General features: G+C 41.4%; 1 protein-coding gene across 35 annotated transcripts in view; it reads left to right on the forward strand.

The window, feature by feature from the left end:
- pard3ab (par-3 family cell polarity regulator alpha, b) overlaps window positions 1–23,240 on the forward strand; it is a 363,970-nt gene that overhangs the window by 242,904 nt on the left and 97,826 nt on the right. For 28 of the 35 annotated variants that reach the window (XR_013650782.1, XM_078935589.1, XM_078935591.1 and 25 more), the window contains 5 exons: window positions 3,249–3,435; window positions 4,585–4,736; window positions 5,559–5,603; window positions 13,333–13,563; window positions 14,391–14,625. Coding sequence is in view for 34 of the 35 variants with exons in the window: in XM_078935589.1 (XP_078791715.1) it covers window positions 3,249–3,435; window positions 4,585–4,736; window positions 5,559–5,603; window positions 13,333–13,563; window positions 14,391–14,625 (850 nt within the window). In the remaining variant the exon portion in view is untranslated. The remainder of the gene's footprint in view (window positions 1–3,248; window positions 3,436–4,584; window positions 4,737–5,558; window positions 5,604–13,332; window positions 13,564–14,390; window positions 14,626–23,240) is intronic. The other 7 variants (XM_011485960.4, XM_078935600.1, XM_011485966.4 and 4 more) reach the window with 2 other exon arrangements.

A 23,240-nucleotide genomic window follows, 5' to 3' on the forward strand; every position in this document is an offset into this window, starting at 1 on the left:
TAAATTGGGGCTGGGTGATCAATTTGATCAATTCAATCGAATTTGCTGCTAAAGAAGGTTGATTTTTATCAAATCTGGATTTTATTTTCCCAGCATCCATCCTGCTGTTTTCGGATCTGTTGTTGGGAGAAAGGTTAGCCCGTCTGTCTCTCACAACGTGCAAACGTTAAAATGTGAACTAGCAAACAGATACAAATATAAAAATAACTAGCTTCTAAAGTTCTAAGTAACTGTTCGGTTTTGTGACTTCAGACTTGGAACAACAAAGCTCACCCTACAAAACCTGTTTGAAGGCTGTCACCACCAAAAGTGGGAGTTTGACACATTTCTTTCAAACCCTGAAACAAGGACTTCCTAAGTGCTGCTCTCTACGAGAGACTCTAGTTAGTGGCTGCTTACAAAGCACCTTTTGCAATGGTTTACAAGCATTTTTACAGCTTGTATTCATTATCCACTTTAAATTCAGGCAAACTTCCAAACCAGATGTTTAAATAAAAATGTATATTCTGTTATTTTTGTTTCAGAAAAGAAAGGAAGGGAGATGAGAAAAATCGAATATGATCAGAAATCAAATTTCGTGTAAGAAAATCATAGATTTTATTGTTTGGCCACATTGCCCAGGCCTACGTTTAATTTGTGTGGTTTTTTTTTACATTTAGAGTTATAGAAATCTATAGAGAAACATTTTAAAGTATTTGTAATATGGTGGTTTTAAATGTCTATTGTTGTTGTTTATATAAAAAAATAGGAAGCATTAGAGTGGAAGAATTGATTTAATAAATGGCCTCAGTGCCGGCTTCCTGGGCCCGGCGGTGCTCTCTCCGCACGGTGGGGGGGTTCACATTACACCTGAGCCGGGGGTGTTCATGTCCCTGGGGGGTGGGTCCTGGTCCTTGCCCCTGAGCGCTGGGCCCCGCCAAACTTCCAACAGTGGCCGAGCCTGGTCGGGCCATATTTACAACACCCCTTGTGGGCCCCCTTTTTTCCCCGGGGTTCCCCCCTCCTGGGCGGGGGCGGCGGGCCCCTGCCTTGCTCCTCCCTGGACCAGCCGTGGGCCGGGTGGGTGGCTTGCTGGAGTGCGGAGCGGGTCTCCCTTGGGGGGTCCTGGCTTGTACCTGGGGTCGGGGCGGGGGGATGCCTGGAACTCCTGGGTGGTGGTGGGGTGCTCGTCTGGGGCTGTGGGCGTCCTTCTCCGGTTGGGCTCTGCGTTGGGCTCTTCCGGCGCGGCGGGGGGGCTGCTTTCCTGGCTGGGCTGGGGCGGCGCTCTCTTTCCCTCCGTGCCTCCCTGCTCTCTGGCTCTGGGGGCCTCACGGCGGTCCTGCTGGCCCTGGCCTGGGTGGCGGTCTTGGTCGCCCGGGGGGGAGTTGTTCCCTGCCTGTTCCCGTGTGGCGTTGGGGGGATTCCGGCTGCCGCTGCTGTTGCAGCGGGGGTCTGGGTGTGGGGGTGGCTGGGCGCTCCTCCTCCTTCTTTTCACGTTCCACCATCCATTTTAGAAGAACATAAACACTCACCTGAGCACAGGCGTTAGCTCACCTTTGCACTAACAGTTTGCATGATTGAATGAATGAAAGATTTCACACTAGTTGGTTTAAAGGCATAAGTATGCGTTCGTGAACACTATCTGTTTTGTGTGCATGTTGACATGTGGACATTTTTTGCAGCTAGCAGGTGTGTTGATAATATTTGAGTGTGTGTGAACAGGCCCCGCCCTTTTTGTACTACATTTGAACCGTACCGTAATGATAAACAACCAGTAAACCTGTCTGCTCTATGCTGCTTCATGGTCTTACCCCCCCTCTCACTATCACCCCCCCCCTCTCTAACATCCCTCTCTCTTCTTCCCTCCTTTCCTTTTCCGTCCGGTCCAACACCAAAGATTTTCAATCATGGTTGAAATGAAAAAAGTTTGGCCTCAATTCCAAAAGGGGTTTATTCAGTCATACCTTTGGTTTGTCTGAAGATTAATAACCCCTCTTGTTAAAGTAAAATATGTCCAACACAAGAGGCCCTCAGCTCTCATCTGCCTGCCTAGCTGTTGGACAGGACAAGTTTAAAAAAATAAATAAATAAATAAAATAAATGGCCTCAGTGAATTGAGTTAAAGGTCATTTTGTTAGTTTACGCTCTCTGGAAAAGTGTCTTAAACCACAAACTCCTTCAGACTTTTGAGTTGACAATGATTCTCTCCAGTCTCTCCTTTGTCGTCTGTACTCAGCTCATTTCCATGAGGTGATCCACCTGGCTGTTTCCGGCGGGAAACAGCGGCGCCCCCGGTGACGTTGTGGTCACCTCTGTGTTCAGTCAGAAGAAAGAGCCCGGCTGGGGGCTTTAATCCCAGAAAGAAGCTTCTTCCACAGCCTCTTTATGAAGCACCGAAGCTGGTTTTGACGAAACCTTTTCAAATAAAAAAACAAACAGATTAACGACAAAGTCACGCACTACATTTAAAAAAACTCTGCGTTTTAGAGGCTAAGAAAGGAAACTATTATATTATTGTTTTGGTCTTGGCTCAGATAAGTTTTTTAATCTTCTTTTGAGGGCTGCAGCTTGAATTCATGGTTGTGCTTTGCCATCAGAACACTATTGTGGCTGCTGAAAAACGGCTTCTTCTATATCCACTGATCAGCCAAGAGCCGTTTGGCCTGCTTTTTAATTTGACATTGGCTTCAAAAGTTACAAGTCTTTTTTCCCCTTACACACTCCATTAAGCAGCCTCAAATTAAATTTGGAGATTGTGCCAAAAATGCTGTTTGTGCCTTGTAGCAGTGGGAAATAATAAGTCGGTCATTCACTTTTCTGGTATTTCCTTTTTCGTAATTATTCTCATTGTGTGCTCAATAATTAGAAAATCATTGCCAGGGTCAAACATTAAACCAGATGAAAGGAAGGTGCATCAAACAGGAGCCAACTGTTTGATTAAAACGTATGAAGACAGATGCTGCGGTAAAAACCACATTATTCTGATGATTTGATTTCCTGCTATGAATTCAGTTTATATATTTAATCCTCTCATGGATTTCTTATCCAGCTTCAGTTTTGCATCAGACTCCAACTTTGAGATAAAGGAGGAGTCTTTCTTTGTTCTTCCTGAAGGAGAAGAATTTTTAATAAATCGCATAAACCTGGGTCAGCTGGACTGAGAATGGAGCCGGAAGCGTCTGGACTTTAAAGAAGGAGAACCTTTGATGAAAGTAACATGGTGTTGGTTTGAAAAGAATGAGAGGATTAAGAAACGCTGTGTCCTCCAGGAAACTACCAGCTCTCGCCGACCGTCAACATGCCGCAGGATGACACAGTGATCATAGAGGACGACCGGCCGCCGCTCCTCCCGCCGCACCTGTCCGACCACTCCTCGTCCAGCTCTCACGAGGACGTGGGCTTTGCTGCTGAAGGGATGCCAGTGTGGGCCAAAGAGCTGCCTGCTCACAACGACAGGTACATTTGAAGGAGTTCCTCCACATATTTCTTTGTTTCCTGCACTCAAAACTAGTAGCTTAAACCTACAGTTTTTAGAAGAGGCAGCAGGAACATGAAGGAAATTTTAAAACAACATCTAAACTCTGGATGTAGTGGAAAAAGGCAAGATGATAAAACATTGAAAATTATATAACCAAAATTATAACGTCAAAACGTTTTTATTCATTTTCCTCTTTTTTTGCAAGTTCTCTGAAGTTGAAGGTCAAAGGATAGGTCTTGGTCAAAGTTAGGGACATTGAGTTCACACCTCTGTGTTGATTAATTTCTGATAATGGACACCTCGAAGGGTAATAAACCACTTATACCATGATCACTTATAAAGTAAATTAATACTAAATAAATTATTAATACTTACTATTTTTTAGGTTTACTTTTACACAAGACCATTTGATACGTGGTGTGATATGGTAATGTCCACCGAATCTGCACCGCCCTCATTCTGCTGCAGTGGGACATATGCTAAACATCATGAGAAGTAATCTAAAGCATCATGTCAGAGAGAAAGTTCACCTCTTACCGCTTGTTTTGGTCCAAATGATGAAGCTAAAGTTTGTTTTAAAGAAGCAAACTCCACAAGTTCTTTCCTAATAACAACCATAATAACATTATTTATAGACATGTATTTATTCTGTATGGAACAATAAGGTAAGCAATAGCATATCATCATAGAGCCATTTAAAGGACAGACTGGAATAACGTCTGTCCACCTGTGTTTATGCTGTTCCGGATGCAAGATGGCAGCACAATTATATAGAACATTTAAACTTCGTGACCAGAACTTTTTTAATAAACACCCTTCAGCCCATCAGAATCTAATATTCACTTGGACCATGGTATAAGAACAGCAAATGAGTAGAGGCATAGCAGGTGATTGAGATGCACTGTGAAGTGTTTTGCTAGGTTTTTGCAGCAGTCATTTTCTTGCTAAAATAAGCAAATGAACCAAATCTCCATTTCATGCAACATTCATACCAATAAAAGACATACAATTACAGTGTTAAATTTATGACATCTTATTTAGTTTATATTTTTTGTGCATGTTTTTCCCTTTGTTAGTTCTTTTCAGAGGTTTCATTGTGCTGTTCATCTTTGACTCACTTGTTTCAGGACCTTGAGTCCAGATGAAAACCAACCCGACGGGGCTTTTCAGAGGGAAGGGTTTGGGCGCCAAAGTATGTCTGAGAAACGCACCAAGCAGTTTGGAGACGCCGCCCAGCTAGAGATCATCAAAACACGCAAGTCGAAAAGCATGGATCTAGGTACAGCCTTCAAATTTGCACCCTATAGGTCACATGTTAAACTTCCTTCCATTCTCATCCCTTACACAAAACTCGTCCCACTCAATAGTTTCAAATTGAGCATATTTTTTTTCAGGTTTGAAGTCAAAGCTGCATTATTATGAACGTGTTACCTTATTTTCCACTTCAGTTGTGGAACAAAAACATTGTTTTAGATCTACAGATGTGTAGATAGATGCTTCAGCCAGCAGCAGGACCTCCACCTGCGCTCCCATTCCAAAACGCGTCTTCAGGAAAAACAGAAATTACAACAAAATAGATGCCATCTGCTGTAATAATCCCTTGACAGAGTCAGTGCACATGGTTTGCAGTTTTCCTAAACTGCGCCAAGGTCCTCCTGCATGTTCTCATGTTTTGGCTCCTCCTTTATATATGTATTCCTCCCTCTATCCTCTCGGCAACAAGACAGATTCATTTCTTGCCATAGTCAACAACTTCTCTACATTGATTCACCTTAAAGTGGCATCAAGGCTCGCTGATTGCTTTGCCTGCCTCACTGTCTCCGCTCACTCTCTATAATCATATCTAATCTTCCTGACCAGATTGCTCCTTTCTGCTTTGTTGATATCTCAACAGGTCTGATTACTATCTTGAAATTCTCTTTTCAAACCCTTCAAAGCGCTGCCTGCCAGTCCCGCATGGCGTCCACCTCTAATTGAGATGAAGCTCCTCTCTGATGTTTGTGGAGCTACCTGGTTGATGCATGTGGAATGTCATGAGCACTCATTTAACAGCAAATGTTTGTATCTTCCCTCGTTTCTCCTCCCCCCTCTCCTTTAACAGTAGCCGACGAGATTAACCTCACCCCTCGTCCCGAAACCGGATCAGGTAAGGACCTGTGCTCTGAAATGTAGCTATGAAAAACTCTCCCTCCCTGCAGTAGACTCAGCTTTGTCCCTTAATGAAGCACATTTGCAGAGTACCAAAACTTACCCTAAAAGATTCTTAATAGAACGATTGGATAAACTTTGAAATATGTCAGTCCTATGAAAACGGATCTCAAACCTAGACCTCTTAGTTCACTGTTAAAATACAACAGTTGTCATTTTACAGAACTGAAGTACACAAAAAGCTATGCATCATCCCACCTTCGGAAGAAGCTCAAGAACAGATGAGAAGCAAAGTCACTGATGTATTCTTGGTCTTAAAGTGCACAAATACATGTATGCAGCTTAGAGACTCCAGAGAACAGCATTGTGGGATGTCCTACACACACAGAAAACAGGAAATGTTAAAAAGGTTTGATTTACCAGATTAATGATACCAGCTATATTTAAAGAGCACTGAAATTGTTTGTGCAGACCTGAAGTGCTGTACAATTATGTAAACAGAAAGACAACAGAATATAAGAGTACCAGATAAAATCTGTTAAGATGTACATAGAATGATTTAAAGGTTACATTTTCAACCAAGACACAAGCACAAATATAATTGATAAAATAGAATAATTTACAATGCAATTGATCAATTTGCATAATTACTTACAATGCAGTGGAATAAAAGAAGAGCCCTTTTTGCCCTTTGACTATATGATAATATTAAAAGATGTTAAAAGACGTGAAGCTGCATTTTGCACCAACTGGAGTCTAGTGATACCAGAAGCACTAACCTTAACAGAAACATAATGAATTGCAATAATCCAGCCTAGTGGGAACAAAGGCATGGTTCACTGTCTCAAAATGCTTAAAAGAAAGCATGGGTCTCTCTTTAGCCAGCTGCTTTAAGTGATGTCCAGATGATGAGGCAAAAGTTTGTTTCAAAGAAACAAAATCCACAAGTAGTTTGAAGACATCCCTTTCCCTTCACAGAAGTGCCAACTAATTAAAAATTGATCATGAAGGACAAACTATTAATTGCGGTTTGTGTCCGGGCGGAATTTTATGACAGAGTCTTTAATACATTGGAATAGAGCTGGGAAAAGCCTGGAGAGAGATTTGCGAGATTTGAACCACTTCAACACTTCAGGGCAAACTTCTTCCATCTGTAAGTACATGTGCTAGTTTTAAGTAGCGACAATCCAGTGTGAATGCTAAAAGCGCGTTCCAAAGTCTGAGTGTCCTTGGGAAAGACATTCCCACATTGCTCCTTGTGGATATAGGTTGGTGCCAGTGTACATTCATCAATGTGTTAATGGGACTGTAACTGTAAAGCGCCTTGGGCCTTCTATGAAGGTAGTAAAGCACTATATCCACATACAACATTTATTTTCAAATCTGTGTTGATCTCAAGTATAAGAAATATGCTAGAAAATCATCATGAGATAACATTTGAATAAATGTAAATGTAAGCTTTCAAGCGAAAGGAAACATTTGGTTCATTATGTCTGATTTTTACTCCAGATATTAATTTGACTTGCTAGATTTTTCATTTTATGAGTTTAAAAAGATGTGAATTATTTCAATTATGGAAAAAAAAACCTTGGGGAAATAAAAGCAGCTGTTTGTGTTCCTTTTTCAGTTTGCATCAGCACGTCACAGAGATCGCACACAGACTACAGTTGCATATCTTAATCTGGAGACAGAATTTCTGCAGGTCGCTTGTTTCCCGGCACTGCCCCGCTCCTTATGTATTTGTGTTGCGCCTTCAGGCTTTTAGTGTTCGCCTTGCTCTTGACAAGACAAATTTGCTGGTGTGTAGAGTGAAGCCTCGGAGTCGGCGCCACAGTTTAAGGTCGCCGCTCAACAGTTGTGAAAGCACCTGGGTGACTACAGATTTGATTTTACCCCTTTTTGGCTGGGTTGCTGTAGGAGCGCTAATTGTTTTCCGTGTGCACGCACGAGGAGATGGAGAGGAGAAAAGCTCCCTGTCCTTGGTTAAGGCACTTGGCTGACAGCGAGTCATCTGTCTTTGTCAGCTCTTGTGTTTTCACTGTTGGTTGGACTGAATAAAAGAGCTGCCTCTGAAATCAGCGGTTCAAACTCAAGGACGAAGTTTGTTGGGGAATAAAAGGATTGGAGCTTTTGGGTGTAGGAAAGAGGACATACAGTAACAGTTTGCAAAAAGATGAAGATGTCGCTGTGAAGAGAGTGTAAAACAGAATAAAAAGCTCAAACTTGCACACTAAGGACTAAAACTTTAATTGTTAGCAGCCGTGAGCGGGAGAGAATATTGTTTCTACCGTCTGTCATGCTGAAAATGTCATAAAAGATGAGAACGTTACACGTTACACAAGGTGTTTCTGTCAAATGTTAGCTACAGATGAGTCAGCTGTACTTTTACATAGCAGCCAGAAAAGAAGTAAACCTTTTAAAATCTACTTTTGATGACAGAAAAGCTGAAAGAGAAAGTCTGAGCTAGGCCTGCACAATATGTCGCAAATTTATCGTTATCGCAACATCAAGCTGTGCAATATGCATACCGCAAAAGATGTCAAAAATCGCAACAAATGGTTACCTTAAATGTGCTAAAACAAACTCATGGCAGCTTGAAATATTGAACAAATGAAATAAATCCCTTTAAGCATTTAACCAATCAGAAGGACCCGTTTACGTTTTTGATCAATCAAATGAGCCCTTTTATGTTTGATGTTTGCCTCCTACGTCGACAAGGGTCATTTGGAGTATAATTTTTAAACTGTTGCAGTGAAACGGAAATGATGTTTTGGGTTTTTTTGCAATTTGTTTATATACCGCAATTTATATCGTTATCGCAATATTAATCACCAATATCGCATATCGCGAGTTTTCCTCATATCGTGCAGCCCTAGTCTGAGCTGAGAATCTGCGTATTTGAGAGGTTTAAGGACCAACTTTGATCATCTTTTGAGCTGTTGTAAAAGCATTCCCAAGGGTCTATAAATTATGATTATGCTGATTTTGGCCAAATAAAAATAAAAAATCGTTTTTTTTCTAGGACCGTTTCTACAGAGTGGCAGCAATTCAGTAGAAATTGCCTCTAAGCATCGGATGGGACCATAGGTGCAGAGCACCCCTACCCCTCTTCCCATCCATCACTCTCCTGCTAGCTTACAGCCCCTTAAACCCCAGACCTAGCATAAGCGGTGCAACAAAAATGGTGAGCAATATTGAAGCTATCCGGCTGTTCAGTTTTTAGGCAGACCCAGCTCAGATGAGAAAACCAAAGAGGAACGTGGATCTATTGGTCTGCAGGATGCATCAGAATGGAGCAGAGCAGAGAGCTTCTGCCTTACCAATTGTAGAAGAACTATTTATTTTCAAAAATTGTATTAACCTTTAGTATATTTTATATCTTTAAAGTATTTATAACAACACATTTTGTCACTTCATTTGCCTGCCTTTGCACAGAAGCTCTGACATTTTAGGACAATCGTCTGTAGAAGGAGATGCAGCTCATTTAGACAGAATGAAAATTATTCGGCATTGTTAAACATTTGAGCTTTGTCTTTTTTAGTATTGAATTTTTTCATGCATGGTGTATTGTTTCTTCCTGAAAAGCTGTTCTTAGTTTCATTAGTTCAGCCATTGTTTCCCTATTTTGGTTTTACAGTAAAAAATAATGAAGCATTTTAAATGTTCTTCTGTAAAATGATTGTGGAAATTAAATTACAAGACTTGTTTTTGGTGGTAATCAAGTTGTCTATTGCCTTTAACTTTTCAGAAAGGCAAATTATCACACACAAAAAACAGTCATGGGGGTTGATTTTTGATCTAATAAGCTTGGATTGATACAGATCGATTAATTGATTTTATCAACCCAGCCCCACTGTTTGTAGAAGTGTTCTTTTTCTATCTTCAGTTTGAAAAGTCTCTCTGTCTCATTGGAGAGTGACGTGTCTCCACAAAGTCCTGTCTTGGGTTTTTATTATTTTTTTAAATCAGTGTGATTTTCTGTTTCTTTTTTAAATAGTTCAGTTATATCTATGATGTATGATACATTACAGGCTCTATTATCTTTTTAAGTGGACAAACTTGAATTGGCTGACTAAAAGCTTTTGGGCCCCACTGTAAGTATCAATGTTGCACAACAATGCATTGTATTGCTTAAAAAAACGCCACTTGAAGGTTCCTATTAAAGTTGGAGATGAGTTCAAAAATAGAAAAATATTCCACTGCAGACAAGAATATAACAAAGTTAGATGGCTGATACCACAGATATGGTCCAAAACCTCAGTCAGTTTTTTAACTTTTGTTTTTTTAACTTTGAAATGTGTTCTGAGGGTTTGTAGAAAAATGCTCTTTATTAGACGCCTTTTGTTGGAGCTGGCTTCAGATTTGTTTTCATTTGTTACGACAGGCCTGTCAAAGCTCATATCAGAAAAACAGACTTTGTCTAGAGATGAATTGCAGTGCCACTCGGCCTAAATATGCTTTGATCATGCCAATGTGACTGACTGTTTGCCAGATCTGAAATGGTGCCTTCAGCGATTTAATTCCATTTCTGACAGACACAGAGTGTAAACATTGTTCCCAGACTTGCTTATTTGCAGTTCAGCACATCTAAGCCATGAAAAGCAAATGCCTGGCGTTTCAATTAGAGTTACTAATTGCTTTTCTTGCAGCCAGGTGGCTGTTTAACAAAAACCCACTTTGGCACATTAGTGTCACAGCAGAAAAAAGAAAAAGTTTTCCTGTTTGTTTTCCGATTGTCAGTGAAAGCCACAGTAATGCTTTGTTTCTGGAATATTGGCGCTGAAGTTTGACTGTGTTGAATGGCAGCAGGCGAAGCCCCCAAATAAAGTTCTTTCTGTGATACGTTAAGGGAAAAGACAGGTGGAGGAAAATGAATGGGACACCGCTTACTAACTCCAAGACCTCATTTACTGGAAGTGAATTGTATTTGAATTGTAAGGGCTGCACGGTGGCGCAGTGGTTAGCGCTCTTGCCTCACAGCAAGAAGGCCCCTGGTACAAGTCCCGGCTGGGGGACTTGAAAAATACATCAATTGGGGACCCTTCTGTGTGGAGTTTGCATGTTCTCCCCGTGCATGCGTGGGTTTTTTCCGGGATCTCCGGCTTCCTCCCACTGTCCAAAAACATGCTTCATAGGTTAATTGGCAACTCTAAATTGTCCATAGGTGTGAGTGTGAGAGTGAATGGGTGTGTGACTGTGGACGTTCTACCCTGCGACAAACTGGCGACCTGTCCAGGGCATCCCCTGCCTACGCCCAAGTAGCCGGGATAGGCTCCGGCAGCCCCGTGACCCCGAAAGGGACAAAGCGGTACAGAAAATGAAAATGAATGAATGAATGAATTGTATTTTTCACAGCGGTTTGCTTCTTTTTGTCTTTTTTTTCCTACGTCTTCTCTGGCTTCATGTTTTAAAGTAGTCTGACATTGTAGCAGTTCATTTTATGAGAATTATCCTGCTCAAAAAGGGTTTACAGACAACCAATAACTAACTGGTTATGCATCATTAAAGTTATGAAAGCTTCGTGAGCTCTACTCACCTCCAGGCATTTTGTTGATCGTTTTCTCACTCGTTCCTCTATTCTTGTCCTCTGTTGTTGTGCTGCAAAGCCTTGTCTGAGTTTCAGTATTTTGCTACTTCCTTCTCTGAAGTGACATGTCCCAGGAGATTATGGCTTCCTTCACCTCCAAACCCACCTTTTTTCCAATTATCCCCACTGTGTGAGTTGTGAAACGTGCCATAGGGGAGCACAGAAATTATACCTGCACAACTGTTGGAAATGCTGTAGTTTAATTAAGCTGTCATGTTCCTCCAGTTTTGCTGATGGTTTTTTCCATCTACAGCCTCATCTTGTAACGAAATTTGCCATCAGTCAGGAGGAATGACACGCATACGTACACGGATCCACGCGGTTGATTAGATAACAGCATTCAGGTTTGATTACAGTCTGTTTATGTCAGACCTTATTGCTTTTTGTCCCTTAGGAGACTGTTGGCGTTCAGCTGGAGCAGGTGTTTATTCCTGTGTATCTGTTGCAGCACTTTCCTCTTCCTTTTTCTGCTTACTTAGGTCAGCACTTCTTTCCCAATTGTGTTATGAGAGATGAACTGGTCGGCAAAATGCTGCAAGTGTTTCCAGCGATGCTGATATTTGGCGTGAGACTGCCATCTGGTTTGAGGGAAAATCGCTTTTACACCTCATGTCCCACTTGGATCTTCTTTTTGTCTAGTGTTAAAGCGTTCCCAGTGGTCCTTTAGTTATGATGATGCAGTATTTAGACAAATACTGCACATTACTGCACATGTAACTCTCACGTACACGTCTTTGCTGTGGTCGCATTGCTGTCACTAAACTACCGACATCTTTGAATGTCCACTTTTAGAACTGTGGTGAGTCTGGAGCAAATCCCAGGTGCGAGGGCCAAAGAACACAGAGCTCTGGCTGCCCACAGGGATTCTGAGGTCACACTTGGCTGCTGATGGTTTGGAAGTGGCAGGAAGTGTCTTGTTTCGAGTTGTGTCACTTTGCTCTGTCACTATTTGTGTTGGAAAGAGTCTTGTTTTCTAAAAATGTCTTTGGAAAAAGCTCTGTGCTGTAATTCTCAGGATAGTTTTGCCTCAGCATTACAACTTACAAACAGGCCAGTGGATTTTTATCAGGATCTTCCTCATAGGATTATTTGTATTAATTCTTATTATAAATCTCTAAAGGCAGCTAAGAAAAAAACAAAAAATCATTTTGCCTCCTAGCTATAGAAAACAAACATAGATTTATCCTTTCAATAGTTAAAGGTGATGCATGCATACAGGATTGAAGGTCTTGATTTGAACTGGGTGGAGAATAGTATATCGTTACATCAGAGGCTGAGAATACTTTGCAGGTTTAAATGTCTTTTTCTAATTTTCAGTTTGTAATTTTTTGGGATGGAAATCATTTTATTTTGGATGTTGTTAAGCTTTTTTTAAAAATTCAGTTTTAAGAATGTTTTTTCTAAAGCCTAGAAAAGAGACTTAATTTATCTGTAAAATCAAATAGATTTAAAGTTCAGTTGCTAAAACCCACCTTGATTGTTTACTCTTTTTGATATTTCGTGGGCATAGACGTACCCTGGATGATGTTACCTACTATCTTCATTATTTTCACCAATCACAAATGAAGTACTCAAACTGAATATTAGTTATATTACATTGTAAAACGTAAAGTGCTGCATACTTTGTGGTATATTCAGTTTACTCCATAAAATTCATAAAACTTCCACTTCAAACTGCCTTGTAGCAGCTGCTCAATGTTACATTTGAGACTGAAACTAGCTCTTTGAGAGAGGTATTTCCTTTATGAGTATGTTTTTATTTTTCCTTCACCTTCTGCCTGTGATGTTTATGAACTTTAGTTTACCTAAAGATGCAGTTTAATATACAGATTCTCTGCAATAATGAAGGATTTATGTGTAGTGTAAAAAGAGGTTTACTCATGTTTTTTTACTGATGTCCAGTTGTCTAAAACACAACTTTAGACTTTCAGTAAACAGATTTATAATCATTTAATATAAAAAAGCTAAAATTAATTTTTTAAGTTTTTAAACTTGGAGGCAAATTTTTACATTAATCTTAAAGAAGCTAAAGATTTTTTTCTGATGAGGGTTTTCCAAATTTTCCCTCTTTTACACCTTTTCCAGATCAGCTGAGTTTTCAATCTCCTACAGTTCCAATCTATGTATCGTTCCCCATCAGGTTCTTCCACAAAAGATGTTGGACCATCGCTGGGCTTGAAGAAGTCCAGCTCTCTAGAGAGTCTTCAGACAGCCGTAGCAGAGGTTACGCTCAATGGGGACCTCCCGTTCCACAGGCCCCGCCCCCGAATCATCAGGGGGCGCGGTTGCAACGAAAGCTTCAGAGCTGCCATCGACAAATCCTATGACCGGCCCGCCACTGTGGAAGACGACGATGAGGGCATGGAGACGTGTAAGATATCAGACTTTCCACAAAAAAGACCTTCCTCCCTCTGAGAAAACTACAAAAGCGCAGGTTTCATGAATCAACTTGTCATCAGCAGGTTTCCCGTCAGAAAATTGCTCCCGACCTGAAACCCGTCTGCCGTGTGAAATGACCCATCAGTGGCTGCAGCGATATTGCATTGTGGGCTGCTAAAATGATGCCAAATGACATTAACAGAGCCATAATAAATCTGCCGAGTGACACTGATGGCATGTCAGCTACTAAAACTCTGCTGTGCCTTTCATATTTCTGCATGAGAGTGACAGCTTTCTGACTAATGCTCAATATCTGGCAGCTGATTTTATCGCTGCTTGTGGCGATAGCATATTGATGATTGGGATGTGACCTCTTTTACACCGGATATCAAAGGCATCAGATAGAGGAGGCGTCCTCACAGGATGCACCATCAGAAAACTCCCTTCTTTTCTGTCCCTGCATCAGGACTTGACACAGAAAAAGTCACTGCATCCAAATGAAGACTTTAGAAGTGATCACCAGTGGATGAATCCAAAATAAAAATTATAAGAAATTTATACTTTGGACTGATAGTTTGGAACAAAACAGCTTAGTCTTAAAAAGCCATTATCGTTCATTTTTTTAAAGCTTATATAAGATGAAACAAAATCCTGCTGTGTATTAAAAAACAAAATGAAAAAGCAGAAATCCGACCTAACATGTAAACAATGTAATAATATATTTATTTTGGCAATGTTCTAAAATGACATTTAACGCTGCACTGACTTTGTCATCAAAGGGGGTTTTGGGTCCTGAACTCTTTCTGTTTGACCCCGCAGTGGAGGAGGACACGGAGGAGAGTTCCAGGTCTGGGAGAGACTCCGTGTCTACGGTGGCAGACCAGACGCCATTGTCCGGCATGGAAAAGCCTCTGGTAAACGGCACTTACCGCACCAAAGACGAGAAGAAAAAGGACAAGGACAAAGGAGGGAAAGAGAAGAAGAAGCCTGAAGGAGGGAAGGAAAAGGGAAAACCAAAGAAGGGCATGCTGAAAGGACTCGGGGACATGTTCAGGTACAAACCGACTACTTTCATCCTGGTTTTACTCAGTTCTATTCAGATTATTTTCTACAGACAGGAATGTTGGGTTTGTCCATCAGTCAGCAATTGATTTAAATTCAAGACTTCAAAATTTGTGCAGCCAAAATATAAAAGCAAAGTTAGGGGGATGTAAACAAAAAACAATTGATTGAGAGGCAGCAGCATCCTGCTGATGTTAAGGAAGGAAGATTGACCTGAAGCAAAGCCTGTCAAGCCTTAATCTGCAGTCATACCCAAGGCAATACGAGCATCAGGGGCAACCAGTCTCAATGCTAAGTCAATGTACAGACGCAATCTGAGATCCTGCTGCGTGTTTTGAGTGTCGGGCGTGGCACATCAACTTAGACAGTCATTTGAACAACACTAACAGCCCCCTTTGCAGTACATAGCACGTGCCTGCATACCACCTACTTTACCTTCACTTACCCTTATGTGTTGGATAACTGTTCCCTACCACCGGCGCCTACACGATGCTTGTAGAAAATATCCACATGAACCTTTTTTGCTCCACCAGTTCACAGAGTGGTCTATGACCTTGATATTTTCTGCATTCCACCTGCCTGCCCCATACAGTTTTGCCCATTTTTTTGCCCTCAGACAGCCCATATTCACCCGTAAGGGCAGTTCTGACAAAGGTTCAAGAATCTTGAATTCCCTTTCTAAACAAGCTTTTTTCTACATAATTTGTGCTGTGCTCAGGCTGCGGCGTGTCCCCCATCAACAGTGATGGCTTTCCAACAGCGGTGTGAAAACACATGCCAAAGCCCAAACGTTTAGTTTCCAAACTTGATGTGAACCAGGAGGTACCAAAACAATGCTATTCTGCTAAAAACCACTGGAGGCAGGTTATTGATAGGAGCAGCTTCCCATCAAGACGCATGTTAAAAAATCTGATTTGATATCATTAATAATTCTGGTTTGAGGGATTATTTTCTGTTTTTTTTTTCTTCTTCATTACTGTAGGGAAAGGAGTGTGAATATTAAAATCTCTTCTTCTTCACTATTTCTCTTTCAAATTTAGGTATATAGAAGGAAAGACAATGAAAAAAGGGGAGAGAGCAAAGATAAAAGGATGAGAAGAGGGGGAGCAAAGAGTGAGAGACAGGCAGATCAGCTGGAACTGAGCACTCCTGCTCTGCGGGGAAGAAGCCAGCAGGGCTCAGTCTCAAACTGATGGGATCAATTCCGATCACTGCAGTTTACATTTGGGAAAGTCTCTTGGAGAGGACATTTGGGGCTGCACAGGCGCACAGTTGTGTAATCACTGCGCAGGACACCAGCAAACTGTATGCAAGCACAAATGTGGTTTCACTCAAAAATACTTAAGTTTAGCAAGCTGTTTTTTAAAAACTATTAAATCATAAAAACTGATCAAAAAAACTACAAAACATGAAGGTTTAAACTTCAAAATAAAATCAAGTAGTTTGTATTCCCACAAGAGAAAAGAGAAAATCTGAGCTCCTTGAAGATCATAGTTTGCCAGAGAAGGCTGTGAAACATATTTAACACTGATCTGAAATATGATCATTGATTTAGGAGCTCTTAATCTTGCCAAAATCGATGCTTTTAACCCTGATTGCCATGGTTACCAAACAGACATGGTAAATGGCGTGTACGTATATAGCGCTTTTCTACCTACAAGGCCCAAAGCGCTTTACAGTCACACACTGGCGGCGGCTCCGCTGCCGAACACTGGCGCCAACCTCCCACCAGAGGCAACGCGAGGTGCAGTGTCTTGCCCAAGATCACATCGACTCATGGGCGTGCAAGGCAGGAATCGAACCTGCAATCTTACCATCATGGGTCTACCGCCATACCGCTGCATCAAGGCCGATATGAGAGGATACACAAGTTTTCGTAAAATATTTCAGCTCCACTCAGAGAACTGTCATTCATAGATTCAGTACTGGCAAACCCAACCAGCATCGATTCATTCTCTGCTGCATCATCCAGCCCGTCCCTCAGTAGCGGTTTTAGGCACGGGCCATACGGGCGATCGCCCGGGGCGGAAAAATGACGGAGGGGCGGCGCCAGCGGCTCAGCTCTTGTAAAATACTTTATGCATCACTATTGGTTTACTTATATCACAGAGTTTGTAACAGCCTGAAACCTGGCGGCGCCCCCGCCCCGCAGCTGCGCTCCCTCCTGTCTTTGAGAAGTAGACGCAAATGTGTGTGAGAAGGAGAAGGGAGGGGGCGCGGGGTGAAGAAGGAGAAGGGAGGGGGCGCGGGGTGAAGGGTGCAGGCTGAGGTGAGCACGGAGCACAAAACGCATGCGCAAACCTGGCTGGATCTTCTTCCAGGGGGGCAACGGTCGCGGGCCGCGGCTCAGTGCTTGATGAAAAAATAAAAATAAAAATTGCGCCGCCATGTAGCGAATTGGCGCCCCTGGGTGCAGCTGCACGCGCTCCTGCTGGAAATGTTTGACGAACGGGAGGGGGGGGGGGGGGGGGGGCTGCGGGTATAAAAAAAGTATAAAAAAATCATGCTTTTTTGGTTATTTTTGTGTGAAATGCCCAAATAAAAAATGGGAAAACAAAAAAAAATTCTTCACTTAGATGACAGTTGGTTTAGTCGACAGACTTGATACCTATGTCAGGACATTTATGCTAAATGCAAAAACATCTGAAATATGGAGAAAAAAGGTCAAAGCTGGTGCCCAATTTAGAAAGAAAAGAGAAGAAGAGGAGAAAAGAGACAAAGAAAAGGTTATTATCGCATAGCTAGATGCACGTTTTCTAAATTCGAATGCTACCTGCCCTACAACAACAACAACGTTGCAGAGGAAAAATCTCTTGTTTGGTCTATCATGACCAAAACTGAAGTAGGCCCAAATATTGCAAATAACGTCATTTTTAAGATATTTATTCTTAAATGTTTGCTCTGCCTTAACTTGTTACATTAGTTATGATTCGTGTGTCTGTCTGCTCTGCTGTAACACAAAGTTTTTGTTGTGTTTTATTGTTGTATATTACCGTATTTTCCGGACTATAAGTCGCACCGGAGTATAAGTCGCACCAGCCCAAAAATGCATTATAAAGTAGAAAAAAACACAGATAAGTCGCACTGGACTATAAGTCGCATTTTAACTTTCACAACCTTATATGACACAATCATAGCAGACTGTTTATCTAATAATTTCACAGTAATTTTTTCTCAAACTTATTTATTTATTCTTTTCATGAAGCATCATTGGCTAACTAATACTCTGTTTTCATCCTGTATTTGTAGAAACAGTTTTCACTTTTATTGCATTTCTGAATCTATGAAATCATTGGAAAATAGAATATTGTGTTCTTAGCCTTCAAGATCTTACTGTAAAAAAAAGTTTGCTGATTCTCTGAGTCACTTAACATACTCTTAACACTTAACATACCTCAAACATCAAATTGACCCAGAAACATCATCTCTGTTCCTCACAAATGAACATAACAGGAGGGTTAACAATGTATTTATTTCGATTTATTTCTAATATAAGTCGCTGCGGAGTATAAGTCGCACCCCTTGCCAAACTATGAAAAAAAGTGCGACTTATAGTCCGGAAAATACGGTACTTCATAATGTTAAATAAGCTGTGATGGTAGCATGCTGCTGCTGCTGCTGCTGCTGCTGCTGCTGCTGCTGCTGCTGCTGCTGCTGCTGCTGCTGCTGCTGCTGCTGCTGCTGCTGCTGCTGCTGCTGCTGCTGCTGCTGCTGCTGCTGCTGCTGCTGCTGCTGCTGCTGCTGCTGCTGCTGCTGCTGCTGCTGCTGTTAGCTTTTCAAAACTCCAGTTGATCAAGTCATACCTGAGATCACCAATGTCTCAGGAGCAACTCACTAACCTGCTGTTGTTAGTATCAATCATTCAGGGGGGGAGCAGATTTCATATGATGACGTTATTGACAAGCTTGCATCAGGAAGGCCACAAAGGTTAGGTTTTAGTTAATGTTTTCTCTTCTTAGTGCTGCAGTTACATTTATTCTAGTGTATTATTAGTGTGATTTGTAGTTTATAATATTTATTTCAGATTGTTTGTGTTTATTAAATATTTCCTAACTGTATTTTCAGTTACAATAAATGGACAAAGTGACTCTATGGGGGGGGGGGGGGGTGCTAGAGGAGGGCCTCGCCCGGGGAGTAATTCAGGGTAGAACCGCCACTGCCGTCCCTCCTTTTCTTCCATGTGGGAACAATTGGTAAGTTGGTTTTTTCTGCTCTGATTGGCTCAGCATCAGTCATTGAAACTCGACTTGACTATTTTATTTACCACAATGTCTCTTTTTTGTATTATTAATATTCTGTCCCGCAGCAGTCCCAGACTGTAAGGACCAGAATTTTTTCACTATTCTACTTTCTTACTTCACCTTTGAGCAAAAACTTTAACCCCAACACAAACTCAAAAACTTACCAGAACTTTAGCAATATGAACATTTTGGGCATAGTGAATGACCTCCACCCCTTCCCATAAATGATGACATCACAGCAAACAAAACAGACAAAAAATTTAATGGGGCCAAAATCTTTAAAGGGGCTAAAAAGACTGTTCAAAAAATGTACATGTTGGGGATATTCAAAGGAAGTTTAAAAATGATTATGGGATGGCTACAGAACCTTCAGTACGGCATGGCTGGTGTTTGTGGCAAACTGTGACATTTGGTGATTTTCACAATTTCCCACATTATATGGCAAATAAAACTTTTGTTCGAGTGATCTTAACAAAGTTTCACACAAATGCCGCAAGTCTACAACCACCAACGAAGTTTTGTTGACTTTTGACCTTGAGAGGAGGCCACCATCTTGAGTTTTCCCAAGAAATCCCCTTCAGATACGGCAATAACATTAAACTTCTTTTAGGGATTTCAATCAATAGCCTCCTAACTCTAAATACTCTAAATACGTAAATTCTTTGCTCAAGCTAAATGACACAACACAACTTATGAACAACTAAGGAAAGTGGGCGGGCTTAACAAAAAACCTCAGGTAAAAAAGAGGACTTTAGCAGATTCTTCCAGACATTACATAGACCTGTACGTCACCCCCGGGAGACCAAAACAGAAATGGTTGCTATGGAGATCAACAGAAAAGCCACCATTTTGAAAATGTGTTGTTTTTTTAATGAATTATTTTGTCATGCACCTATGACCAGGCTGACAGGGGCAGAAGTGAAGAGTTAGGGACATTTAGCAGCAGTTCAACCAGTAAGGGCGGGTCAAAAGGGGGCGGCTGGGGCGGGTAGCACCTGTGGACCATACAATGCGTGCTTTTATTATTTTTTAAATGTGTTTCATTACCAAAATTCAGACTGTCATCACCAAATTGCAGATTTAGCCCCTTAATGAAGCCATGGTAATCATTTCTTGAATTTTGTTTAACTGTTTGCCTTTTTTTAAATGTTGTTTTGTATTTTCTCAAAATGTGCCACAAAATGAAAGGCAGCCAAACTTCCTGAGCAGCATTAATGGAAAAATCCCAAAGAAAAACAGGTCCATTTAACACCCACGTTGTGTGTTTGACAGGTGATACGTGGGAGCTACAGTTTAGCAAACACCCCAATAGTGAGCGTTTAGCAGCAAACATGTTACTCCAAAAAAAAGCCTCAGGGTTTGCACTCGTGTCAGTGACAGCTAGTCAGGATGAAATGGCATGCAAATGTTTGTCCCAAACCACTGAGGGTGGATGTGCGATGGAGGGGAGAGGGGGGGTCACGCTTTTTGAAAAATGTATAAAGTGTTTCTTTGTCACTCTATCAAAGATCCCAAGAGTGGCTCTGCAGCGCGGCGTGATGAGCGCTGTGTTTGAGTGGGTGAACACTTTAGCAGAAGTGTTGAGGAGTTTGCGCTTTGATGTGTGCTCACATGTGAACGTCAGTGGGGGAGCTGCAGGAAGCATACTTTGTGTGTGTGTGTGTGTGTGTGCGTGAGATCAGCCTGACCCTCTCATGTCCCTGTGGCCTCACACCCAAACCCAATCAAAGCATCATTACCATCAAGTCTTGCCAACAGTGCTGGCTGCCAACTGTCCCTCACTCTCTGATCATCACTTGGACTCAGAAGCAACACCCCGCTCTGTTAGCCTGGCATCTGCTAACATGCTCGTTGCCCAGATATTGGAGGGCTGCAGTAATTTCGCAGTGTTTTTTTTATTTATGAACAAGGAAACATAAATGCAAATTGTTGTGTAGCAGACAAGAACCACAGGGTGTCCACACTTACTGCAGTTAAATCCTATTTTCCTGTGATTGTGGCATGGAGAAAGCAGTTTCAACACTAGATGCAGCATCATCAGGATAAAGAGAAGTTGCTCCAACGCACATTTCACACAGAGGTCTATGGTTGGCTTGTGCTCAAAACATCACTTTATAACTTCAGGTTCTCCAAAAGTGGAAGAAAGTTGACTTCCAACATTTAAGATGATTTATTTGAACCTTGTTACTATTTTTATTTCATTTTTTAATGAATTTTATTTCATTAATTTTACCTATTACTACTACATTTTATGTTGTTCCTGTGATATCATTGTATTTTTAAACTATATCTTTTATTCCATCCATTTTTTAAACCCATTTTGTCCCTTTCGGGGTCATGGAGCTGCCGTAGCCTAACCCTGGCATTTTGTGGGCAAAGGCAGGGGACACCCTGGGCAGGTTGTCAGTCCGTCGCAGGGCCACAATCACACATCAATGCACACCTAGAGACATTTTAGAGTAATCAATGAACCTATGAAGCATGTTTGTGGCTGCTGGGAGGAAGCTGGAGTTTATAAGCAGCAGAATTTGAGAAGACGTGTTTCTGCAGCAAAGTAAAGTAATGCACATGCCATATTACATAGTACAAGTTTCACATATAAAGCACAGAATTAAAGAGGTGGTTGTTGTGGAGCAGAAAGTAGAAAAGTAAGGATGAAGTGAGGAAGAACAGGATTAAGAGTAGAAAGCAGTTAGTTCTGACAACAAACCTGTGGAGGAATTGAGCAGAGATGACAGTAGAGTTTCTGATTGGACTGTTTACCAAGATGTTAGAGAGTAAGAGGATGCCTGAAGAATGGAGGATAAATGTGATGGTGATCATTTTTAGAAGATTACTGAAAACTACAGAGGACTAAAGCGGATGAGTCACACAATTAAGTAAGTTACAGCTAAGAGTAGTGGAAACAAGACTGATGTCAAAAGAGAATGTCTGTGAGCAACAGTTTGATTTCATGCACAACCACAGATGAAAATATTAGCTTTGAGGATTTTTCTGGAGAATGACAGAGAAAGTCAGGGATTAGTCTGCATTAGTCTTTGTAGATCTAGACTATGAAAGTCTATGACAGAAAAGAGAGACGAGCTGTGGTTTTGATGAAGATGTCTGGAGTGACAGAAGAGGATGAAGGACATGGATGAAAGCTGGAAGACAGTGGTGAGATGTTCTGTAAGTGAAGCAGAGGAGTTCATGGTGGAAGCCGGACTGCACCAAGGACCAGCTTTGAGTTCTTGTTAAGGTTAGATGGGAATCTCTGTGGATCATGATGTTTGCAGATGACATTGTGATCTTGTGAGAGCAGAAAGCAGGTGGATGAACATCTACAGAGGTGTGAGTTACTCTAGAAAGGAGAAGAATGAAGGTCAGCTGCACCTAGATAGATCTATGTGTGAATGAGAGGAACTCAAGAGGAAGCAAAGGTGAAGAAGGTGGAATGGGTTAAGCCAACAGTTTAAATTAAAATAGAGTGGTGAAGAAAGCAGGTTGAGATGGGAAGAGAAAGTTTTCAGGTGGGATTTGTGACCAAAGAATGCTATCAAGAATGGAAGGAAAAGTGTTGAAGACTGTGGTGAGAGCAGCCAGTTTCTTGGTTTAGAGACTCTGATGCAGAGACAGGAGGCAGAGCTGGAGGTAGCAGAGATGAAGATGTCGAGGTTCTCTTTGGGAAGATCAGGAATGAGTCCATCAGAGGAACAGGTAGATGTTTTGGAGATAAAGACAGGGAAGCAGATTGAGATGGTTTGGGCATGTTGAGAGGAGGAACAGAGATAATGTTGGTGAACGGATGCTGAGGTATGTGATACCAGGAGAAGAACAGGAAAAGACCAAAGAGGAGGTTCATGGAGGTAGTTTGTGTGAGTGAGGATGATGCAGAGGAGAGCATTAGATGGAGGCAAATGATACGCTGTGGTGGCCCCTAAAAGGACGAGCCTGAAGACAACAAAACATAATGTTGCAGTTTTTTTTAGTTTTTTTTTTAAGACAAACAAGTTAAACCAAAATATTTAGAGCTGATCTTCTTACCCTGCAAAAAGCAGCCAAACTTCTCTCATTGATTTCTAGGATGAAGCAGAAATAACTTTGCTTCAGTTATTATGATAATCAAAACTAAGAATATTAGAGAGTCCAGTGTCATGATTAATATTCTGTCTAGTTTTTTGTTTTATCATAAATCTTAGTGTGTCCGTGTGTGCATGCATGTATGGCTGTAATGTTTTTTAAGTGTTGTTAATGAAAGTTAGTGGTTTGGAGAGGGAAACTGTCAACAGTCTCCTCCCATGATAGATCACTCCTGCTCTCAGCATTAACTCCAGGCTGTCACTCCACGCCATTCCAGACGGCTGCAGTTAGATTAATCGGGTAATGG

Source organism: Oryzias latipes, chromosome 17 (genome assembly GCF_053564925.1).
Source record: "Oryzias latipes strain Hd-rR chromosome 17, Olatipes_Hd-rR_3.1".
Taxonomy (NCBI): domain Eukaryota; kingdom Metazoa; phylum Chordata; class Actinopteri; order Beloniformes; family Adrianichthyidae; genus Oryzias; species Oryzias latipes.